Source organism: Thermobia domestica, chromosome 9 (assembly GCF_964235325.1).
Source record: "Thermobia domestica chromosome 9, izTheDome1.hap1.1, whole genome shotgun sequence".
Taxonomy (NCBI): domain Eukaryota; kingdom Metazoa; phylum Arthropoda; class Insecta; order Zygentoma; family Lepismatidae; genus Thermobia; species Thermobia domestica.
Genome location: NC_137462.1, coordinates 66,248,547 through 66,273,582, shown reverse-complemented (window position 1 = coordinate 66,273,582; position 25,036 = coordinate 66,248,547). Strand labels below are relative to the sequence as shown.

The following is a 25,036-nucleotide window of genomic DNA, read 5'->3' as shown; positions in this document are numbered from 1 at the left end:
AGTACAAACACAAAATACATAAATACCTTAAGAAAAATATTGTCCATCGCTAGCCACCACTTTCGTCTATCTGTCAGGCAATGTACGGATTCCGTGGCGAAAGAAGTTCTCATCCTTGGAAGCGATCCAGTCAGAGACCCATGTTTCGATATCTTCTGAAGAAGTAAACCGCTGTCCAATCAAATCGTTGTTCATGCAATCGAACAAGTAGTAGTCCGAAGGAGCAACGTCTGGTGAATACGGCGGGTGGGGTAAAACTTCCCATCCGACATTTTCTAAATAGGTTTTGACCGGTTTTGCGACATGTGGGCGAGCGTTATCATGTTGAACAATAAGTTTATCATGTCTGTTCTCCCATTCTGGTCGTGTTCTGGCCAGAGCTTGCTTCAAACGCATTAATTGTCGTCGATAACGTTCTCCATTCATAGTTTCACCCGGTTGCAGCAGCTCATAGTACACCACACCTTTCATATCCCACCATATGCACAGCATAACCTTTGCACAGTGAATATCTCGTTTTGGTTGTGATGGACCTGGTTCACCTGGTTTCATCCAGGCCTTTTTTCGTTTAGGGTTCTCGTAATGGATCCACTTCTCATCAAGCGTAATAATTCGATGCAGAAACCCCTTTCTGCTCTGTCGTTGAAGCAGCAATTCGCAAATGGTTTTTCGTCTTTCAACGTCTCTGTCTTTCAATTCATGTGGAACCCAATGTGACATCTTTTGAATCATTCCCATGGCTTTCAAGCGTTTGGAGACTGTTGTTTGATCAACGCCTAATGCTGCTGCAAGTTGTTCCTGCGTTTGACACGAATCCTGCTCGAGCAATGCTGTCAATTCTTCGTCTTGAAATTTTTTTGGCTGTCCAGCTCGCTCTTGGTCTGCCAAGCCGAAATCACCACTTCTAAACCGTGCAAACCACTTCTGACACGTTCGCTCAACTAGAGCATGGTCACCATACACTTCCACCAAAATACGATGACTTTCAGTCGCACTTTTCTGCATGTTAAAGTAATGCAGCAGGACACCCCGCAAAAACACTTTATCAGGCACAAATTGCGCCATGTTCACTTCACTACAAACTGGTGTTGTTGACGCTTTAATCCACTGCCCTATACTACGAACGATACGCGATGACAGGGGTTTGCAACACATGTGTGGATACACGGAACTGTGGGACGCTCCGTTCGTTGCGCCATCTCTTGTCCACCCGCACGAATTAATTCCTAGACCAAATATTTTATAATTCTTCAAATACATAATTCAATTTCTCAAAAATATAATTCAATTTTCACACATTTATACCACATAGAAGCATTATGTGCACCTAATTAATACCGATAACGATGATGAGGACAAGACAAGTTAATGATAGATCATGTCACCCAGACATAGGAACCATTAACATGTGGACAATTTAATTTTAATTTTAAAAAATCCTCCTTGTGAGGTAGGTCTATACATAAAACAATTTTACATCTGTAGCCTATAGGAATCTATGGCCGAGGTACCTCTTTATACACCCATTAGTGGTTTTCGATAAGCCCCTGATAAGACGATTGATTTATACGTAATTCATCCATAAAGTACCCCTTATTCAGTTGTGTAGCCAAGGGGGGCCCATCGGGGCCAGGCACCCCCAAATGGTTTCCTGCCCCCCCCAAACGACCAGCTTTTAAAACATCATAGTAAAATTATCTCGCTTCATTCATTTAAAAGTAACAAAGTTTATTGACAATTAATAATTTACGATAAAATAATATGGAGAAACATTGTTTTTCCATACCGATCGAAAAATAATATAGTATCTCTTCCTTATACCGATCGAAAAATAGGATACCTTTTTGTGACAACAGATTACACAATTTACTGCGTTTTATATTTGACAGTTTGAAGACAAACGTCTTAACAAGGTACTACAAATACAGCCATAAAACAAAGTACTAAACTGATTTGTAAGTACAGTGTATTTTTATATGCTTTAACAAGTATTTTAAAAGACATAGAGGATGGAAAATTTGGTGAGAAACAATGTTTTTATTCAATTAGGATTTCATTCGCTCTGTCTTTTATTTCTACTCAGTGTAATAAAATAATTATGTTTTTTTAGTCACGAATAATAAATAAATATTTTTGTCAGGAAACCGTAAAGAAATAACGTGAAATTTCAAAGAAAATCAATCTTGTGTAGATAGGTTCTGTACACAAGGTCTTAAATTTAAATATAAAGGTAATCAAGAAAAGTTTTGTTGCTTTTTCACCCTCCACCTTCGAACATCAATATGTCACCTAACCTGGAAGATCAAAAATTGTCCCCGTCAGCATCGGCGACCTTCTGAAAACGTTCTGGAAGGCCATGGAATCCATCGCGGTAGAACTTGGTGGGCCGTGAAACGAAGAAGATATCAGGTACATTTTGGACTTATAATAGGAATTTAAACTTGCGTCCTCTAAGGTGATTGTCCAAAGAATGGAACAGGTGATAATCGGACGGTGCAATACCCGGGGAACATAGTGGTTGCAATATTGTTTCTCATCCAAGGCGGAGAATGGTCTCCTGAGTCATCCTAGCCACGTGGAACTTAGGGTTGTTCTGTAAACGAGGACCCATTTGCAATTCAGAAGTGATGGTTCCAGAGTTTTGAGTTTTTGTTGAGCACAGGTCAAGTGCTGACACTACACAGTTGCTTTGATACTCTGACCAGCTGGTAGCAGTTCCCGATGCACGATGCACCAAACACACAGAAGGACCTTCTTCTGGAACAGTGCTGGTTTCGGCTGTTTTGAAATCGGTTCATGGGATGCTAACCAATGACGACGGCGCCGTGGAGCTTCGTATAGGACCCACTTTTTATCACATGTCAACGTCCTGTCCAGAAATGGCTCAGAGACAGTAAATAAACACAGGCGACTGCCGCGTTGCCTTCTGGCCCGGAGTCAAAATATGTGAGACCCATTGACCCAACTTGTAGTGCTTCACAAGTTGATGGATGTGCTGCCAAATGGTTTCTCCACACACTGAATTGTAGTCGCAGTTCCTCTTTGTACATGTGTTGGTCTTCTGGCACGTGGCGTTTTCGGATGTTTCGTCATCGTCCTTAAACTTGTTATACCATTGCTGCACTGTCCGCGTCGTCACGACACCCTCACCAAAGGCCTGGCATATCTTCTGTTCCGCTACAGCGGCATTTGACCTCCATTTGAACTCGTTCAGCATACATGCTCTTATGACGCTCTGTGGATGTCCCATGTTTCCTGTCTTTACGAAAGTTCACGGTGTATCTGAATTGCCACAACCAGATAATACGTTGGATATACCCACACCAACAACTGACGTTCGCCTTATCTCCACACGCATTCAACTGACTGTGTAAGGTCCAATTGAACACAGACCTCCACGAAAAGGGACAGAACTTTCTTGGTTACCGTTATAGTTATGCACAAAAGTATAGCGTTTGGTCCCGAGCAGTAGTTCTTGATTAAGGATAATAAAAACTATCTTGAATATAATTCATGGATAATAATAATAATAATAATAATAATAATAATAATAATAATAATAATAATAATAATAATAATAATAATAATAATAATAATAATAATAATAATAATAATAATAATAATAATAAGCTAAAATAGTGTTTTTAGTTTTCCAGAAGGAAACCAAAATTTTCCTTTCTTTCAGGCCTCAAAAACACTAGCATCAACACAGTTTTTTTTTTACTTTGTACATTGTAGCTGGCCCCCTCTCTAAAACGACGGGCCCCTCCTACACAAACCTGCTGGCTACACCCCTGCCCTTATTCCTTGTTTTACGTGGCAATATACAACTAATCTAGTCAGTATTCAAGCTAATATTCCAAATTTCTTTAAAACAGATAATCCAGTATTACGAAACAAAATATATAAAAACATTTGGACAGAACAAATTCAAAAATTACCACCTGATACTGTTTTGATTTATACAGATGCATCTAAATATCGAGATTCATCAGTGGGAGCTGCAATATTCATTCCATTGCAAAACAACTTTTAAATATAAACTATGGTACCTTTATCATTATCGATTTTTGAAGCAGAAGCTTTTGTCATCCGTCAAGCTTTATTATATATCAAAAAACAAAACCTAATTGTATCTTGCATTTGTACAGATTCCCTCAGTTTGTTACAAGCATTAAAGAACATTCATTGGAATACAAGTGTAACATGGATACTCTTAAATATAAAACATTTATTTCAAAAGCTTAAAGAAAAAATCTCTATACATTTCTATTTTCTTCATTCCCACATAGACCTAGAACATGGGGACCTTATTGATACCGCTGCAAAGAGTGCATGTAAAGAAGGAAAACCATGTTATATAAGAATTCCTTATGAAAACTATTTTTATATTATAGATCGACATATTTTGATTGCAAAATCACGTTGACAACAAAATAACAAATCTGGCCCAGGACACTCTTATTGGGAAACAGTTGGAACCCCCCTCCCCATAAACTCAGAAATTTTATATACCATTGGTCACGAAAAGAAATAGTAACATATTATAGAATACTTCTTGGTACTGCTCTTACTTCAGTCAAATTATTTCAAATCAAGAAAAAAGATACTTACCATTGTTGGTGCGATAAGGGTATAGGTACACTAGATCATATTTTATTTATCATTATTTCATTATAAAAATGAAATAATTAAACAGAAAGTTCGGTAGAAACATAAGGAATATTTTTTTAAAAATCTCGATATATTCAATCATGTTTAAGTAGTTATCTTTATATAGAGGAAGCATTCATTATTCAGGACAATGACAAGTGTATTGCTCGAAATATTCGTTCAACTGAAGAAGATATTTGGGAGCTTATGAAAACAATCAGCTGAAAATGAAAATGAAATGAAATCTTTGAGTTTTACGTCCCACGGTTATGCCGGTTAGGCTAAAGGAGACGGTGATTATGAGAAATGAATGAAATGGTGGAATGAAGAAAGTGGGAGGAAACGGGAGAACCCCGAGAAAACCCACGCACACGGTGTTTGTCCACCACAAAGTTCACTTGGCGGGAGCAGGGTTTGAACCCGGGACCCCAAGCACAAGAGGTGAACGCTCTACCACTGAGCCACCGCGGCCCCCAACAATCAGCTGAGTTTATCTACCAAATACAACACTCATAGCCTAAGAAGACTGTTTCTAAGTCGGAGGCATACCTCAACACTATTAATAGTGAAGAAGAAAGAAAGAAAGATTTTTACGTCAGCTTGCCGTGCACTTAAATAATCAATGTGTATTTTACTAGCCACTTTATATTTATTTTACTTCTATCGTGCTTGCTCAGGTGATTACTACACTGTTTCTGTGACCAAATCGTTTCTTAATTAAGAAAAAAAAAACTTTTTCATTAAATGATTCGATTATAGCCCACCGGGAATCGAAGAAAGAGGAAGCAGGCCAGTAGCACAGACGGTTAGAACAGCGAAGCCGCAAGGGTTGCCTCTATATTGACACTTGGTATTAGTGGTAATTTTTAGCAGATTTACTCGGGCGGGGAAGACTCAATATATGAGGGAGAAAAGGGCATTAGTGCTGTATCGCCGGACCAATTTGAAAAAAAAATGTAAGAAAATGTGCTGCATTCGGTTATATTTGGTTGGATTACATTAAGTTACGTTAGATTACGTTACTTTAGGTATGCAGTATTACTATACGAATCTATAATATAAGTAGTAGTAGGAGGAGGAGGTGTTGTAGTAGGAGTAGGAACGGGTTAGAAACCCCACAGGGGTGGTTGGGTTCTGTTTTCGACATGAAATGGGCAAATTAAAGACTACCAAATTTTTCTGTACATTTTACAATCTATCGATCCGTATAGTAAAACAAGTGTATCTCTCCGCGAAATAGTCCATCCACCTCCACATGCAGTGCCGCTTACATCAAAAACAACCAACACAAACAAGCACTTTCTTAACTTTTACTATTCCACTTACCTTTCACTCATTCTTCCTCAAAAACTTAAATTCTCCAATTGACCCGGTAAAATGCCTAAAATTGGTTCGGCGATACAACACTTAACCCCGAGAAAAGTAGTTCTGCGACAACACTGGAAACTCACATTGCTTGAGAAAGATATTAGAGCTGAGGGAAAATTTCGTCGCTCCAGGGGATTTTTTTAGCTTGTAATACGCGATAATATTTGTAGTGTGGGTTATCTTCGCAAAGCCCGCTCCGGTTTGTATCTTAATAAGAGTACACTTTGTACAGAACATTCATAGGAACCGATACAATAAATAGCAATACGAGCAATTATACTCTTAATTTTAACAAAATGAGTTCAAACTTCCCCAAGCTAACCCGGCCCTACCCTAGGCTACTTATTCCTACTGTCATGTCATGTCTACAATGTGACAAAATCACTTGTTCTGCACAATGTGACAAAATCACTTGCAAGTGCACTCTTACCACAGTACTTTACAAAGACGCGAGCAATAACACTAGTTTCAACAACGAGAACAAACAATTATATCTGTATTACCAAATGTTGAAAGCAAAAAATCTTCCTTTATGCGCATAGCCAATTTCCCTAATCCGGATGCTCCTTATGGTAGCTCAATGGTAGAAGCCCATCTCTCGTGCGACGAGTATCTACTTTGATCCTGGGTCTTGTGCATTTATGGTAAACAACATCCTGTCCGTGGGTTTTCTCGGAATTTGCCGTATCCTTCCACATACCACAATTTTTCCTTAAGCATTTTCTCTTATTAGTCATCCGTCTCTCTCAGTCTATTAGGTATAATACCATAATTCTTCCAACCTGTCGCACCTAAATTTTCGCCTCATTTTTCAGAAAAAAAAATCAAATTTACGGCGTAGGAATGTGTTTCGGGATGTTTATATTTTAATTTTCTCCATGTTTATTTTAACGTTTATAGGGTACATATTTAGTATTTGTTTACAAATGTATGGTACTTTACCTTGCTACATTGGTAACTTCTCTTTTTACAATTCTTTCCAGTCACCTTCAGCATTATTTTCTCCAAAATCAGAAGTTCGTGGTTACTACCGATTCCTTAGGAAACAGATCGCACAAGATGGTGCCTTCCCTTTCTTTCCCTTTAGGGAGTGCGATCTATAACTACCGGTCTTAGAGACTGTAGCAGAGTCAATGTTATACGTGCATGAAATACGTAGCTATATTGTAGTATCTTATATCCACCGAATTCAAGACAACATCGAATCTAAGACGCACGTAAATTTTGGTTGTCCAAAATCTGACAGAAGCCGCACCTTGGATTCGAAGAATTACCATAACAGGACGTAAGCCAGAGATTTCATTTCATTCATTTACCAATTTCAGATATCGTTGTATGAAATGGCATCTATTCCATCAGCATGACAATAATGACTTCTGAATAGGCTAGGTTAGATTAGGTTATATTAGATTAGTTTATATTAGATTTACTAGTTGGCTTCGTTACTTACTTAGTACATAGGTTTGGCGGTGCGGAGCTTATCAGAACTTAACCTTGCAGAATTGACAATGTTCCACATTAAAGAGAAAGCAGCCCTTAGAGGTATTTTAATATCCTAATTACATGAGTTACATGGATGCATTATGAACCAAAATCGCAAATAATTGTTCAAAATGGCCACTATTAGCATCACACAGTCTTTGTGGCCGCTTATCAATTGCATTATGCAACACATCAACTAGAAAATTTACAGCTACCTTCCGAAGAGACTGCTTTAAACTTTCAATATTGGGATGTCTCTTCCTGCAAGCCATCTCCTTAAGTTTGGACCACAATTTGCAGTCCAAAGGGTTTAGGTCCGGATTTGCAGAAGGCAAATCTGAAGTGGAAATGATGTCCGGAACATTTGGCTCCAGTCACTGCTGGGTTGCTCGTGCCGGTGTGCTGGGACTGAGTCCTGCTGGAAGCTCCAGTTCTGTTCATGGAAGGGGGTGTTGGTGAAATTCTTGACTAGTTTCTCAAGCACTGTCTCCTGGTAGAGTCTACAGTTTGGCTGACGTTTTGACCCCCCTTTTCACAGAAATGGAGCTCCGTTGTGCTCTCGTAGCTCACAACCCACACACCATGACAGAGAGGATGCTGAACCATTTGGGTCCTTGGAGACTTTCCACCAACTTCTCTAGAGGATGTGGCATATATCCTGTCATTTTCGGCATTGAAAGTCTCCTCCCAATACTGAAAATCTTTTAATCAGTTAAAAGGATTTGACAGTTCTCATTTGCTGTGTAACGATTAAGTAAGCACATTACTTTTAGGAGTCTCTGGCGCTTCATTTCTTTTATGAGATGTTCTTTGCGATGTTTGTAAACATGGAGTCTCAGATGCGAGACAGACATTTTCGATATTTTTAGCTCACGAGCCATAACTGACTGTTCCCGAACTGAAATTTGTCGGACGCGAGCCGCCGCTGCTTTGACAGTTGAGGTGTTCGTACTGTGCGTGGTCTTCCTTGCCGAGGGCGATCTTTCACAGTTTCAGTCTCAATAAAGTGCTGGGTAGCTTCTGGAGGGTTTTAAATTCTTCCCTGGTGATTTGCCTACCTTGTACAACGCTATTACGGCCACACGATTTTCATACTCGCTCCATTCCATATTGAACACTTACAACTGGCACTTTTACACTTCTTCAGCTCATCCAGTAATGATTAACGCTTCACGATACTGCTCGTGACGTTGCTCACTTGTACGGACGGAAGTACAGCCAGCCACCTTAAAAATTGGGACAGTATTATGCAGTCCCCGTCCTCCACTTCCAAAAAATATGTAAGGCGTCCCCCAGTTCCTAATAAATTACAATGGGCAAAGATAGGCAGGGGGACGGTGTGAAGTCATGCGGCTACCTACCTTTTCAGACCCACTTTTGCCCCTGGTATTATGGAATATTCCTTAAGATATCATACTAAAATCAAATTCGTAAATGTACATTAATGCATATTAAAACTTAGTTAACGTTTGGCAAGGTAAAATCAATACGTATGAGTCAAGCGGAATGTTGAACTTCAACTAATCAATGATTTTGAATTACAAAAGCTTACGTTGCTTCTTCAGATGTTAATCATATCGTCATCATGTTCCTCTCGTCAAGTCTACAAGAATGTATATAGAAAAAAATCTTATTTCTTCCTCTCACCATTTTTTAAAATAACAATTGTAAAGTGTAAGTTAACTTTGAAGTGAAGATTGCGGAGAGTTAAACTGTAAGATGCAACTAATTTAGAATGCTTAATTTCACTCTGTATACAGAGAATAGCAAACCCCGATAGAATTAGTCTGGTACGTTATATCTTCGCGTAGGCAGGGGATGATTGTTTACTGGATACCGACCAGTAGTCAAACGCCGTTCCATATCTCACATCTACGTTATATTATCCGCTGGTCTAGCGACTAACGCGCACACCTTTTGTGTATGAGGTCCTGAGTTCCTTCCGGTGAGAGAATCTTCAAATTTGAACATATTACGGAAGTTCAGATTTTACTTGGTGACAATACCTCGGAAGGCCCATGTCTCATATAACCTCGACACTGAAAAGAGACAATAACTCCAACAAATCAACCAATCGATAATAGTTAGATCCGGAGATCTAGCAGGCCAAAGTAGAAGGCGTATGCCGAGAGAGCGCGCTAGGTTGCCGTGGCGGTATGGAGATACCCGTTAGTCTGCTGGAAGATACGGTTTTGAAAAATGTCCAGATCAAGTAGAAGGACAGAATTGACGTCGTTACGAATGTATCACACACTCAGTGGCGTATTTACGATTTTGTTTCGGGGAGGGCTTTGCTAACTTTCGGGGGGAAAGGGTGTCGCCTGGAAATGTGAAAATTCTGCAAGATATTTCATTTACTTTACTATAGTAAGTAACATTTCGGGGGGCTTAACCCCGGAAACCCCCCTTAAATACGTCACTGCTCATACTAGTTACTGCCTTGAATGTAGACCAGTACTCAGTGGGGTGGGTAGCATATTGCTTCGTACCTGAATGGAACGTGTGCTTTCTATATCATGGCAAGTGCAGATATACGGTGGGTTTCCACGCTCACTTGCATGTCAACGAACAAGCAAACAGCCGTCGCTCTGTCAGAGACACAAACGACACTCAACGTTAAATACTACCGTTCCCCACTCGCTTCAACACTGCAGTCTATAAGAGGGTACCGAAGATGTTCTCGGCAATGAACAATTTTAGAGAAACCAAATGAGGAACGTGCGAATGTAGACCTTTCTTCAGCAAATAAATTACAGCTCCATCGTTATTATATGGTTTATATACGCTCCTTCAGCTTGAGAGGTTCGTGATCGAAGTGTTTTCGTGATTTTTTTTTGCAAATTGTTTCCAAATGATCGAAGTGTTTTCGCTTAAGGCCCCTCTCGAAATTTTATTTCCTATATTAAAGTAAATGAAATATCTTGCAGAATGTTCACATTTCCAGGACTAAAGTTAGCAAAGCTCACCCCTGAAACAAATTTGTAAATACGCCACTGCTGGAGAGTGATAATTATGTTTTACCACGTTAAAATTTCTCACGCCAGTGTAGAGTAACTACAACACTAACGATGGCTCTGCTTACAGAAATATCGATAAGTCACACCTTCAAAACATGGGAACTAATTACAGTAGAACCCATCTTATCCGTCGTCTTTGGTTTGGGGATATGGTCTGAACGCAAAGGAAGGTCGAATTATCAGAAAATACAGAAAAATATGGATTTACAGTAAAGACAAACGAACAGTAAGCTCTAAAAACTGCACAGTACAGTACAGAAAACATGCACAACGAAAGAAACGATACAAAAGATGACGGAGCACTAAAGCGCATATGCGGTAGCAGCAAGTAAACAACAATACTGCGACGGCAGTAAACGACACTGAGCCTCGTGAGTCACCGACGAGTCGGGACAAGTTCGGCTCGAGCACGGTCGGATCAGCCGGAGTGGCGGACCAGCCGAGGGCAGACGAAAGTGGTTCTACTGTATATAACATTTTCTAAAATAACTGAACTTTAGTACTGCTTGCCTGCTATACCTATAGAGATATGACAATTAAATTTGGAAATAAAAGAACGAAGTACGACATTTCCAAATCTAAACACTTATAAATTTAAATATTTAACTTCCATACTCCCTGTCTCTTCCAGAATATTGTTCCTTACCTAAGTCTTGAAAATGCTGACAGTTGTCAGCGAAAATTCGACTTCTTATATAATTATTGAATAGTAGTAGAGATACAAAAGTGACTATCAATGTACAAGTCTTTTTCGCTTTTTATATTGTTTAAATAATAATTGCCATTTTTTTTTTCAGATTTGCCTACATGGACAATATCTACAGTAGACGTGTATAGAGAAATATTCAATCATTGAAATAAAAGTGTGAAAAAAGATTAACGCAACCAAAATGTCAAGAATATTCAGAAAACTTCGTCTAATGGTATGGAAGAACCTACTAGTTCGACGAAGGCATTGGCTATTGACTTCATTGGAGTTTCTCCTACCGATATTGCTGTTCGTTGTTCTTGCAGTTATACGAAGTCAAACAGGTGGAAGTCTAGGCACAGTGTACATACCAGATCCTAGAATCTTTCCACAGCAGTCTATGAAAGATATAATAAATTCAATAAACCTATATGGAAGAAAAGTAGTAGCTTATGCTCCAGAAAACAACTTTACTAAAGAGCTCATGAAACAAGTTATGTCAAAGCTACCCAGTTCCGAAGGTATGTAATATTCATGTTTTTTTTTTCCTTTCCCTTTTTGTAACGATTTTGTTAAGTTACTTCTCTGTTTGTGTGTTAGAGTAAAATCTTGCAATTTAACCCTTTTAGGATTTTTGGTAACTTTTTTTTACCATGACGTAGTATCGTCTTTGACCGCTGATTTAGATTGTATAACAGGTATTTAAACCGTTTCTGTTATTGGTCAAGTCAACGATGGACCAAAAACCCCCAGATGCATTTTGGAACCGGATGGTCAACTTGACGGCATGAAGTGGGGGCAGAAGGGCGTGACGTTTTTGTTTTTTCTTAAGACAAATTTCTAAAATTTTTCAAGCCTTTAGTTTTCAAGACATCAGATTGAAACATTGCATACGGATTGTGTGTACCTTTGGGTATTTCTCTAATTTTTTGAGATCCCTACGTAAAACCGGGGCCGGTCGCGAGGGGCGTAAGTGTTCCTAGGGGGTGATTTTTTTTTTAGAGAAATTTACAGTTTTCCCCGATTTTTCCGGTTGAGGTGTATGATACGGACATGTGAGTGGTACCGTTGGAAAGTGTGCTTTATCCTGAAAACAACGAAATATGAACCATGATCCTACGATAAATAGTAAGAAAGCAGTAGCTGTTTGAGTAAAAGTATAAAAAATTTAGCTCAAAAAGTGGAAATCCCAAAAGGGGTTAATTTTCACACACTTTCAAACTAAATAGTGTTGCGATTTTTTTTTGAAGATACGTAAATCTATTGACAATACAATGTTTCTCATAATTGTCGCACGAGTTTATCGTTTTACTATAAAACTAATTATTATTAGAAATGTACGTATACATATTTAAATTGCATATACAGGGTGTTGCAAAAATCTGTCACAAGATTTTGGGAACACATTTCTCACATTGAAATAAGAAAAAAGTTCAAATGGACCTGTTCTCAAAGGTTGTTAGTTTCGAACTTATAGGGTGCCGAAAACGTGAAACAAGTGGACCTTCAAAGTTCATAGCTCCACTACTATGGGTCAAGACATCACTGAGGAACTGTATGTGAACTATCCAAATATCCGTGTTTAAGAATGCTTCAGTACTTGCACACCAATTTTTTAGAGAGGTAAGTGGAAGAGTGATCAAGTATTGCCAAACAGCCTCTCTACAAATGATGGTGTTAAGTACCGGAGATTCTGAAAAAAATGGATATTTGGATAATTCACGTACCAGTTCCTCAGTGATGTCTTGACCCGACTACGATAAGTCCTATAATAGTGGAACTATGGATATTTTAAAGTTCCTTTTCTCACGTTTTCGGTACCCTATAAATAACTACAAAACTATGCACTTCCGACCACAGGTCCATATGAACTTTTTTTTTTCTTGTTTAGATGTAAGGAATCTATTCTCAAAATATTGACAAATATTTGTAACGTCCTGTATACATAGGCAACATCAATTAATTAAGTGTTACTTCAAAGGTGGTAGAGTGGTTCAGTGTAGTTTGAGACCTTTATGTTGCACTTTTAACGGATAAGTTAGAAACTATTGGCTTCCGTAAGTTATATACATATTTTTTTTCGCTGTAAGCGTTGTAAAATGCTATGGTTAGATAAGAAAATATGTTAACTCACATATTGAGATCATTTAATATTATAAAGCTAAGGAAGTTTGGAGTAAAGAATTGATTGCAGCATATTGGATGAGTACTGAAAGCTAAATAACAACTGTAAGAAGAAAAGATTTTTAGAATCATGCTTTTACAAGCTGTGCACTAAAATTTGCACTATCCCCAGCTAGGGATATATTGGCTAGGGATACAATGAAAAAATGTGGCTTATACTGAAAGCATCGAGCGCTCTTTCTAAGGTAAAAGGCAAAAGTTTTTATTGATGTTAGGGAATTGATTCGCTCGTGCTCAGTACTTTTCGTCTTACATGGAATATCACGTAGCTTTTTTCTTTTTAATACTTCGGCAGGGGTTTAGGCCCCTTCAAAACGTTTATCCGCAGAAACGAAAAATACGTTTTTCTTACTTTTATGTCTAGTATCTGCATGCGTAGTTTTCTCGAAATTGGTTATTGTCCTTTTGTTGATTTTGGTCTTTGGCATATTATTTGGAGATTTGAATGGGGGCTGTTGCTCCCCCTGCAACGACTTTCTCACACGAAAGAAAACCCGTATTCCTTATTTTCTATCTACTATGTGTATACATCTTTTTCTGCAAATTGTTTGTGTCCTTTTGGAGATTTTGAGCTCTTTTGAAAATTTTTCGGAAGGGGCTTAGGCCCCTTAAAACCGTTTTTCCGCAGAAACGAAAAAATACGAGTCACTTTATTTTATGTCTAGTATCTACCTGCAACATTTCGTTGAAGTCTTCTTGCAACACTTTGCGGATGTTCCATGTTAGTCCAATTTTTCATCTAACCCCACAATGAAATCTCCTTTTTAATACATTTTATAAAAGTATTATTATTATTCACTGTGATTCTTTACATTTTTCTGATTATTCAACTAGGAAACAAAAATATTTTTATCATCGTATTTTAATATCCGAATGTGTATACAAACAGGCAAATTTTAGCATACATCTCTCTGAATTCGACCGTAATCCCATATTTTAGTTATTTTAGTTAATCCCCGATTTTAGTTTAGTTCTGTATTGATATTCACGTACATGAATAGGCTGAAGCTGGATCGATGCGAGACAGGCTGAGTCTATTTATTGATTGTTTCCGTTTGTTTGTTTATAATGGTCACCATAACAAAGTAACATCAATATCTTTCTGCGTTTTACTTTTTGTTTCTATTGTTAATTAGTGTTTGTTATTTAAATTACGTCAGGTAAATTTAACTAACTTACTCTATTGAGAAACATGTTTATTATTATTATTATTATTATTATTATTATTATTATTATTATTATTATTATTATTATTATTATTATTATTATTATTATTATTATTATTAATGTCTTTCATTTCAAGCAATATGATTACATAAGAACTATTTTGGTAACTTAAAACACAGAAAGAAAGGATGAAAGACAGAAACTCTTGACCACACTTAGATGATATACCGGTATGAAGTTTTATAAGGTTGAAAAAACAATCCATGTGTAATTATTTTTTATAGTTGATAATATATCGTGCTAGCCGTACAATTATAGAAATGTGGAAACATTGATGCTAATTTTGTACCTTTTAATATTCTTTATGACACAAACACTAGCAATGTATAATGAACACCTACATAACTAAAGTAAATTATTAAAAATTATATTTTACACTGTATGGTAGCTAATAACCAATTGAGGAACATGTTGATACTGTATTAATTCTGTTTGCAGTTTAATATTTTTTTTATGTTATTGGTGAATTTTCGTGATCAGAATTGCTACGTTTTTTCGAGCCTTTTAGATAGGAATCAATATCATGGAAAGATAGAAGAAAGCTGGAATGGCAGAAAACTGTAGAAATGCTTTAATTAGATATTGTACACATTTTAACTATAATATTGAAGCAATTTTTACAGTATTGCTAATTTTGAAGTCACTTGTCTTTATTATTCGGTGGCTACAAATTAATAAACTATCCAATTTGAAAAATTGATGTAATTACCCAAATCCTCGAGGTTTGTTTACAGAAAACTATTTTCAGTTTGAAGAGAAAATTTCTAGACAACAACAAGAGCTAACCATGGACAATCCCTTCGCACCTTGTTAACAAACATTGATTTTTACGGACCACTTGGCACAAAAATTCTACTAAAACAAAAATAAAACTTCATAAAATATTTTCGTTATGCAGATGCTACGTTAGTTATTTAGAAGTAGGAAACAATTACAGTTTCTTCCATCACAATTAAATCAATTATTAAATATTAACCGCAGTCTTGAGATAAAGAGTCATAATTCGTTAACTAATTTGTATATTACTTTTCGTAGAGAAATGCCAAATCAATCTTTTGCAAGAAACCTACTTCGTGCAGTTTTTGTATACATAAACAAGAATATTAGGAATGATCCAAGAAAAATGAAACAAAAGATTGCGATCTTGGCCAATAATTAGTTTTGGGATCAGGGGCTCAAAATTTTTGAACGACCCCTAAATCGAGTTTTCGTATTTTCTACGGAATAAGCACATTATACTAAGTTAGTTTGGGTTTGGCTACACTATATGTAGTTCTCCAGATATAAAGCGTACAAGAAAATTTTTGATTGATATATATAGGATTTTTGATTCAAAAATCAGCTCATTCAAAGTTAATAATAATAATAATAATCGAGTGTTAGGATAAACATATTTGTTGCTTGTTCTTTGACAATGAAGAAAATATATGGTACAGTATTGTTAACTTAATAATAAAACTAACTTCATTATACTTGTATATTTATTCTGTGAAAAATTTCACGAACCCTTCTGTTTCTTACCGCCAAAACAAAACTCACATTCCTAATAATCAAAACTAAATGTACAGATTTTATAACTTCGTTATACAAGAACAACATTATAATCTCTGTCTAGAAAGCACCCTCTCAATTAATGTATCAAAAACTGGAACACAACAAAATTATAAAATGTAACTGAAAAACAGGACAACGGTGAACATTTACTGACCAGTAAGCACTTACAGAATATAAATGCGGTAAAAATTCTACTTTAAACTTCCCAATGCTCAGTTGCTCCTTTGAGAGAGCTCACTTTTAAGTATTTGATTTCTCAGGACAAAAAGATTGAAGAGATGGATAACTGTGGTTGGGCATTTCTAAATGTTTTAACAACTCAGAAATAGCCGAATCTTGATCCTTAGAATCTCTTATATCAGGGTTCCTACTGGTCAGGAAAGTGAGAGAAGTCAGGGAAACTCAGGGAAAAAGATTGGAAATCAGGAAAATTTTATAAAATATATTTTTTCTAACATTAATTGTACACCAATTTCAGCTTAGCCAACCATTAATGATCACAGTGTGGAACGTTGCTCAAATTTTTATGGGTGGTAAGTGGGATGTACGTATGAGCAATTGATTACTATTTGTCCCTATAGAATAAATATTCTCATATTTAAATATTCACCGTTATTTATTCCTTATTTATGTCAACGTCATCCGACACCTGTCATGAAACTCATGGAATTTCCTGCCAAAGGTCAGGGAAGGTCAAGGAGAAGTCAGGGAAATAGATTTCTCCAGATCAGTAGGAACCCTGTATATGCACCTTTAATTCGTCAAAAAATGAAATGAAATCGTTAAGTTTAACGTCCCACAGTTATGCCGGTTAGGCTAAAGGAGACGGTGATAATGAGAAATGACTGAAATGGTGGAATGAAGAAGATGGGAGGAAATGGGAAAACCCCGAGAAAACCCACGAGCACTGTGTTTGTCCACCACAAAATCCACACGGCGCGAGCTGGGATCGAACCAGGGACTCCAAGCACCGGAGGTGAGCGCTCTACTACTGAGCCACCGCGCCCCCTTAATTCGTCGAAGTAGTATTTATATCATAAGCTGGTTTTATAAATTTATCCACGATGTACCAAGAATAAGATTAATCTTGCCTGACTTTTTCTTGTTTCTTCTTCTTCTTCTTCTTCTTTTTTCTTTAAATTTCATATTTAGTTAAAATCAATCTACAATTGTAAGAAAGAAATTAATTCATAGGTTAGCCTCAATTTTAAATGAGTGTGCCTATTTCTTATGCGTATAAAAATCACATGCAGAGGTTCTCTGATGAAGGGAACACCAGTAGTATTCAAAATTTCACAGGATAAACATAGAGGCATAATAACATAGGATAAATATACAGGGATTACTTTTTCGTTATATATATTTATCATATAAACTTAAGGAAATAGCACAAAAGTACAACTTTAAACTAAGTTTAAAACTGCCTGTTAAGACGAAAAACTGTATTTAAGCAATACTGTATTGATCAAAATTTCTGCCCAGGAGTCTATGAAATTAAATGCCAATGCCATAGTACATACATCAGAACGCCAAAACATAATATAAAAACCAGAATCAACGAATACATTAGAGGTTCAAAAGAGGATAAAGGATCTGTTATAGCTTTCTGAAAACTTTTATTTATTAATAATCACAGCATAAAAGATGTATAGATATTACCTACATCGCAAATAGAAATAAATAAATTTGAATCATATTATATCCGCATAAAAAATGTTCTGGACTGAGCACAGATAGGGTAAAGTTGGATAACGATTGGGATACTATAATATATAACTTGATCAATAAAAATCCATAATTTTATTTAGAACAATAGTAAGACAAATCTTCGCTTTTAGCACCAGTTTTTCAACGACGAAACTGTACATGTGTGCCGTCTATTTCTAATCAATAAGATTTGACAACTCTGAAAGACAGTAGCTACAACAAGTAACGGGCATATTTTATTACTGAGTGTTTATGTTTTCATTTAATGAAATTGCTTTTTTTAGTAGAATATGTAAATACTTATATTTGTACCAATTCAAAAAATTAAATGGAGCTAGTGCACCTATATGTTTCCTTTCGCGGCACTTCATTTGTTTACATTTCATGCATTTATATTTTCTGTGCAAATCTATATATACGTTTATTTTTTAGCATTAACTGCTTGCCAAAATGAAGTCGAGTTAGAGAAGAAGTATTCGGATATCCTAACTAATAGAAGTACAACCAGCGACAATTTTGTTGGAATCGTTTTCGAAGGAGATTTCACAGAAAATAGTGTGCCCAAAAGTTTGTCATATAAAATTCGTATGCCGGATTCAAGCTGGGACACGGATGCCTTGTTTCCTGCTTTTCAGACACCTGGGCCAGGATATGGTGGTAAGTAAGTTGGAATTCACAACATTATTTATTTATTTATTTATTTATTATTTCAGCGTATGTGTGGGAATATAAGTACTGTATTTCTTAGTTTATTACATGTATTTAATCATGACAATAGTATGTTATTCATTAGATGAATGGTTAGAAAAGATACACAATTTTTCGAAACGAATAACTCGCATTTTGTGAATGAATTTCATTGAGTGATCAGCATACTTGTCGCAAAGCCTGACAACAGAAATTGAATTTGACACAGTCAAATTCCCAATGTTATACAACTGTCTTTTTACAAAGTAATATATCCATTGATTCTCGCTCTAATCAGAACTTTCTTTTGGCACTAACGTATTATTTTACCCTAAAAGAGAATATTCCACAGTTCTTTCTAATTATTAGAGTTGACGCAAGAGCTAAATTATATTCAAAATTACTCATAATATTTTTAAAACCAATTGGCTAATTTAATTGGCTCTTAAAATTTTATTCTAATTCAAATTTTGTGGTTATTTACAGCTTGTTAACGTTAGCATGAGCTAAAAGTATAACTTTTCAGCTTGTGTTACAATGTGTGATACTTAGTACGATAGTAATGCAGAAAGCAATACCAGTATTTAAACAGCTACATAGCTTTTGCAGTATATAGAATTTAAACATAGTGTATAAAAATAAGATTAACCAATAAAAGTGCTTAGTAATATAGAAGAAATTTTTCAGTAGTAGAAAGTATGCTGTATCACATTGTCGTGTAGCCAAGTATCAAAAAACAGAAACATCGGCACAGATGGGTTCCAGACTCCTTTCTTATGATGTATTCTATAATGCGTGTTCCTGTAGAATGAACATGTACCGTCATTATCAGATGACGTTCTCCGCTTGACTGCCTCTGAACCAGAGTAATATTTTAGTTAGAAGAAAAAAAAAACTTAAAATAATTATGTGTTTAATGATACTACACGATTGAATATCATGCTTTAATAGTCTTTGAAAGAAAGAACGAACGAATTTTGAACATGTAATACTTACATTTTTCTAGTGCTGATCAAATTTGATTTATTTTTAATTCGCTACGTTCATCCCCATTTGTTTTAAAGTTTAATGGATTACTTAAAGACAAGGATAAAATGTGAGTTAAAAATCTGCAAAATTCTAGTAAACAAAGAAATAATTGGTTTCAGGATTTTTCACATAGTGCAATAATTTGAGTGCACAACAATTATGACTTACAAACTGCGCACCTAGATTATTGTTCTGTGAAAAATTATTAGCACTTGTAACAGCATTTTGGAAATACTATCTGGCTAGAGTTGTCACATGCCTGTGTCCTGTACGGACAATTTGTATTTTAGGAGTTGTGTCCGTGTCCGTATCGCACTTCTATAGAAATGACAAAATGTCCGCATTTTTATTTTGGACGCAGATAATAGATTAATTAGTTAATATGTCCTTACCACTTCACCGATTACGCGCTCATCAAGAAAAATAGCATGATTTTTTTACGGTTTCATTTTAAAGATTCGTGAATGATCACGAAAGAGACTGTGGGCCTTGTGTCAGAATCCCAGCGGTCTATGGGGTGGGTTTACAAATGGTGTATGGAATTGAGTGAGGAGAAAAGTCTCTTACTAGGGAAGTACATGAAGTGTTACGCGGGAATCTGCATGTGTTATATATCGTTGAAAAGGTCACACCGAGTATACTTCACATGTGAAATATCTCGCTTTAATGGGGTCTGTAGGGGGCGTGGCGGCCATTTAAAGATCAGAACAAGGCTCGCTACGAAACACCCAAAAACGTGGATAAAACAATAAGCTATAACGTAATTGTTTTGAGACGTGGTATATATAGGTTTGAAAGGTAGCTGAATACGAATCTGACATCAAATGTGTACAAATCAAAATGGCGGATCCAATATGGAGGGCACAAATTACAAATAAACATGCTATAAATCTGAAATAAGGTATATAGAGATATTCGACGTCGCTGTGTATGAATCAGATGCCAAAAGTGTAAAATTCAATATGGTGGACAAAATGTAAAAGACTGCTGGAACTGAAAGCAGGTAGGTAGAGGTTTTCGTGGTCGCGGTATACGAATTCAATGTTAAAAGTTCAAAATGCAATATGACGCATCTAATATGGTGGACAAAAGGCGCAAAAGTATAGAATGGACGTATGAGTATCGAGACGAGCCTGGGCTCCGTCTCGATCTTCTTTCGATTTGGAAAAGCACACAAGATCAAAATTACTCTCGGTATCAGTACCATCCCTACTACGGAGAATGGACATTTATCATACATATTGCTCACAAGTGTACACGACATAATGTGAAACCGGAAAGACAGTTATGGAAGCATAACAATATTTTAAACGCTTACTTTTCACTGTCATTGTTCGAATCTTCAGATGGTATATGAAAATAATTGCAACATACCCTACAGAGGCCATTCAAGCGAGATATTACAGATGTGAAGAGTAGTCGATGCAGCTTTTCAACGATATATAACACATGCCGATCCCTGCGTATCTCTCCGGCGGCGGGAGAGGGAGTTGGTAGTAAAATAATTATTGCCTATGATTGCAATCTGTTCATATCTTAAAACTTTCATGTGCACTACAAAATCTGCCTTGCATTCTGTGCCTCAATGTTGGCATAGCAAAACACATTCCCTCATCATCTACTTTCCCCCTTATGCACTATAAGTATTTTTCTACTACATGTGTAAGAATAACATATGCCCGTTCTGTACATATCTTTTTTGCATTTTGCGTCCGCCACATTCGATCCGTCATATTGCATTTTGTACGTTTAACATTGAATTCGTATTCCCCGACCACGTAAACCTCTATCTATGTGCTTTCAGTTCCATAGCAGTATTTTACATTTTGTCCGTCATCTTGGGTCCGCCATTTTGAATTTTACACTTTTGGCATCTGATTCATACACAGCGACATCGAATATCTCCATATACCTGATTTCAGATTCATAGCATGTTTCTTTGTAATTTGTGTCCGCCATGTTGGATCCGCCATTTTGATTTGTAAACATTTGGTGTCATATTCGTATTCAGCTACCTTTCAAACCTATATATACAATTACGTTATAGCTTCAAAACAATTACGTTATAGCTTCTTATTTTATCCACGTTTTTGGGTGTTTCGGAGCGAGCCTTGTTCTTATGGCCGCCACGCCCCCTACAGGCCCCATTCAAGCGAGATATTTCACATGTGAAGTATACTCGGTGTGACCTTTCCAACGATATATAACACATGCAGATCCCCGCGTACCACTTCATGTACTTCCCTAGTAAGTGAAAATGGAAATATATTATTTCGATTCCTGGGCAAGGAGCCAATTACAAATATAGACTTGATCCTCCTTAGCTTCCGTGAAATATTTCAGTGCTTAACACATTTGCAAACATAACATGCAATGAGCCAAAATTCATTTAAGTTTCCAAAACAAGGAAAAACATTTGAGTGTTAAAATAACATAAACAGACTAATTCAAATAGCTGCTTTAACTTTCAGGTTACTATAAATAATTTTATGCCTAATTTCAATGTTAATCCTGTTATGTATATATATAGTCCATATGTACCGTAGTTCTCCTTTAATTAAACGATTTCAGCAATTTTCAGTAAAATCGAAAGTGTTCATATTTCTGAACCCAGAAATCTGGAAATCTTTTGTCCAGCTTACTTTCTAAATTTTTAATGTTATGTTATTGTCTTTTAAGTAATACACTAAAAGTTAGGATTAACAAAACGAAGAGCCTTAAGGATCCCAGTAATATTTAAATGGCAGTATTAAATTATGTTCACAATGTTATCATACAGAAAAGCATTCTAAGTAGTCTAAATAGCATTCTCCGCCCGTTGAAAGAGAATTTGGTTATCTGTATGTTCGCTAATTTTCCATTTTTTAAAGGAATAGATAGAATAAGGAAACTTTTTTTTTAGATTAGATTGATAGAAATACAGGTTTAATTGTAATTTTCCTTAAATAAATGTCTTCAATAAACATAAATACTTCTTCCTGTTCTATAAAGACGATAACAGCTAATTAAACAACGGTATCTATAAACGCGAAGGACTATTTATTGGTAAAGAAAGGGAAAAAGCGATAGTCTATTCCAAGACGATCACAAGAAGGTTTTCTTCAATTTAACGTAGAAACCCTTCTCTTATTGTATTTATCCCTTGAAAAGTTCACCTTACGCAAGGGAATGTTTACGAATTCACCAATAAAAATTGTCTTTCAATGAAGAATATATGCCATACTTACGTAAATTTAACGTCAGTGTTGAGGCAATTATTTAAAACATTTTTTTTGAGCTATGATAAGTTCTAAACTAAAATTCGTGCCAACAGTTTCTTAAGTAATTTTGTATTTGGGCTTTAGTCGAAGTATTTGAGCAGAAATAAGTGAGAGTCGATTGCATACGCAAGGAAAGGGATCCGGATTTTAATACCCCCTTCAACAAGATATAACGTAAAAATAAACACCATATTAAAAATTAAAATATGTATGCAAACACCTGAAACGATACAAACTTGGAGCTTGAACTTTCCTTCAAGAAATTCTGCGTATGATATTGCTGGGGACCATTTACTTCACTGTCTTTATATCATCTGCACATATAACAATATATATATATATATATATATATATATATATATATATATATATATATATATATATATATATATATATAACTTTAGAAAAATTTTAAAAATTAATTTTATGAATACAATAATTATTGCAGTATTCGTACTATAATATACGAGGAGAAGTCAAAAAGTAAAGAGCTGCTAGTATCCAGCGCTGAATTAGTGTCGTCTACAACACTTCCATGCAACATGTCACACTTATTCTCGCGTTAGTTGTTGGAGTGTAGCAGATGGTTAAACATGGCAGCTCCATTGTCGATCTGCACCAATGAAGAAATGAGGGCAGTGCTTCACTTTTTGTTTGCGGAAGGTTATAAGCCTTCGGAAATTATTCGTCGAATGCAAGCGCAGTATAGTAATAGCTGTTAATCGCGAAGCAAGATCTATGAATGGATAGAGCGTTTCAAACAGGGAAGAACTTCTTTATGTGACGAGGAAAGATCGGGAGACCATCGACGTCAACGACTAAGGAAAGTAAGGCTGCAAGCATGGTTTGGAAACACCCGTCATCACCAGAAGTTGAGAAATTTAAATGTAAACTATCAGCTAGTCATGTATGCGGTACAAAATTGGTTACAGGTGCAACCAAAAAACTTTTTCTTTCGACGAAATCAAAAAAACTTTTGAAACGGTGGGAAAAGTGCGTTAAAGTGCAGGGAGATTATGTAGAAAAACAATGTATGCTTCAGTTTCCTATCATTAGAATAAATTTACCTTTTCTCTGAAGTCCCTCTATTTTTTGACTTCTCCTCGTATTTCGTGTGGTGGATTTCAAATTATTGCATTGCTATTTATTGCTGCTGTGTTATATTTTCTAATGTTCTCTCTCCTTTCTTTTTTTAATTTATGTAGATCAATATTTACGTTCTGGGTTTTTGGGATTCCAAGCACTAATTGACAAGACGTTTATTTCCATGCAAGAAAACAATGGTGATAAGAGTTTTACATTCCAAGTAAGTAAATCTGTGGATGTAATGCACCTCCTGAATACTATAATGTGAAGTAACACAACAAGATGTAATATTTATAACGTTCGCTGTCAACTATTAGTATTAATCTCTCTCTCTTTTTCTTTCCTTATAGATACAAAAATTCCCTTATCCACCATACTACCAGGACAATGGCTTTAGTATTTTAATGAAGATGATTCTACCTTTGTTTACTGTATACAGTTTTCTTCTCTTGTGTCCTTCCATACTAAAGAAAATAGTAGAAGAAAAGGACAGTGGGGTGAAGGTAAGTTGTTACTACTACTACTACTACTACTACTACTACTACTACTACTAATTATTATTATTATTATTATTATTATTATTATTATTATTATTATTATTATTATTATTATTATTATTATTATTATTATTATTATTATTATTATTATTATTATTATTATTAGACTACTAATCACACGAGTATGAATATTGGTTAACTTTTTGGGGAATTCAATCTCTATCAAAAAGAAGGAAATTTGTGGATAAATGCTTCATTCAAATGGTATTGGATGATAAATATAGTAGCGATTATTGCTTGGAAAATATAGGAAGAAGAGTGCCAAGTTATGGTGTAAGAAGTCAGTTGATATTGGTAGCACTAAATTCAAAACGTGAAATATTGAGAAGAGTGACAGTGTCTAATATCAATTTAAAATGAACATATGTTGAAAGAAAGAATAGAGCAATTTTTACAAAATTAAACTATTTTAACTTTATGACAATGGCCTTGATTTTATTGTTATTATATATCTTCAGAATATCTTTAGTTATAATATTTTATTTAAAGAACCAATCTTTTATGTGAAAATACAATAAGTAACCAGAATTTTTTGCA

The 25,036-nt window shown here is 35.8% G+C and overlaps 1 protein-coding gene across 2 annotated transcripts in view; it reads left to right on the top strand.

Moving 5' to 3' along the window:
• Positions 1 to 25,036, top strand: part of LOC145694710 (phospholipid-transporting ATPase ABCA3-like) — a 104,325-nt gene that overhangs the window by 17,765 nt on the left and 61,524 nt on the right. For both annotated transcript variants that reach the window (XM_081771238.1, XM_081771239.1), the window contains exons 2-5: positions 11,318 to 11,729; positions 18,313 to 18,537; positions 24,062 to 24,162; positions 24,293 to 24,445. In XM_081771238.1, coding sequence (XP_081627364.1) covers positions 11,411 to 11,729; positions 18,313 to 18,537; positions 24,062 to 24,162; positions 24,293 to 24,445 — 798 coding nt within the window. In that variant the 5' untranslated portion in view covers positions 11,318 to 11,410. The remainder of the gene's footprint in view (positions 1 to 11,317; positions 11,730 to 18,312; positions 18,538 to 24,061; positions 24,163 to 24,292; positions 24,446 to 25,036) is intronic.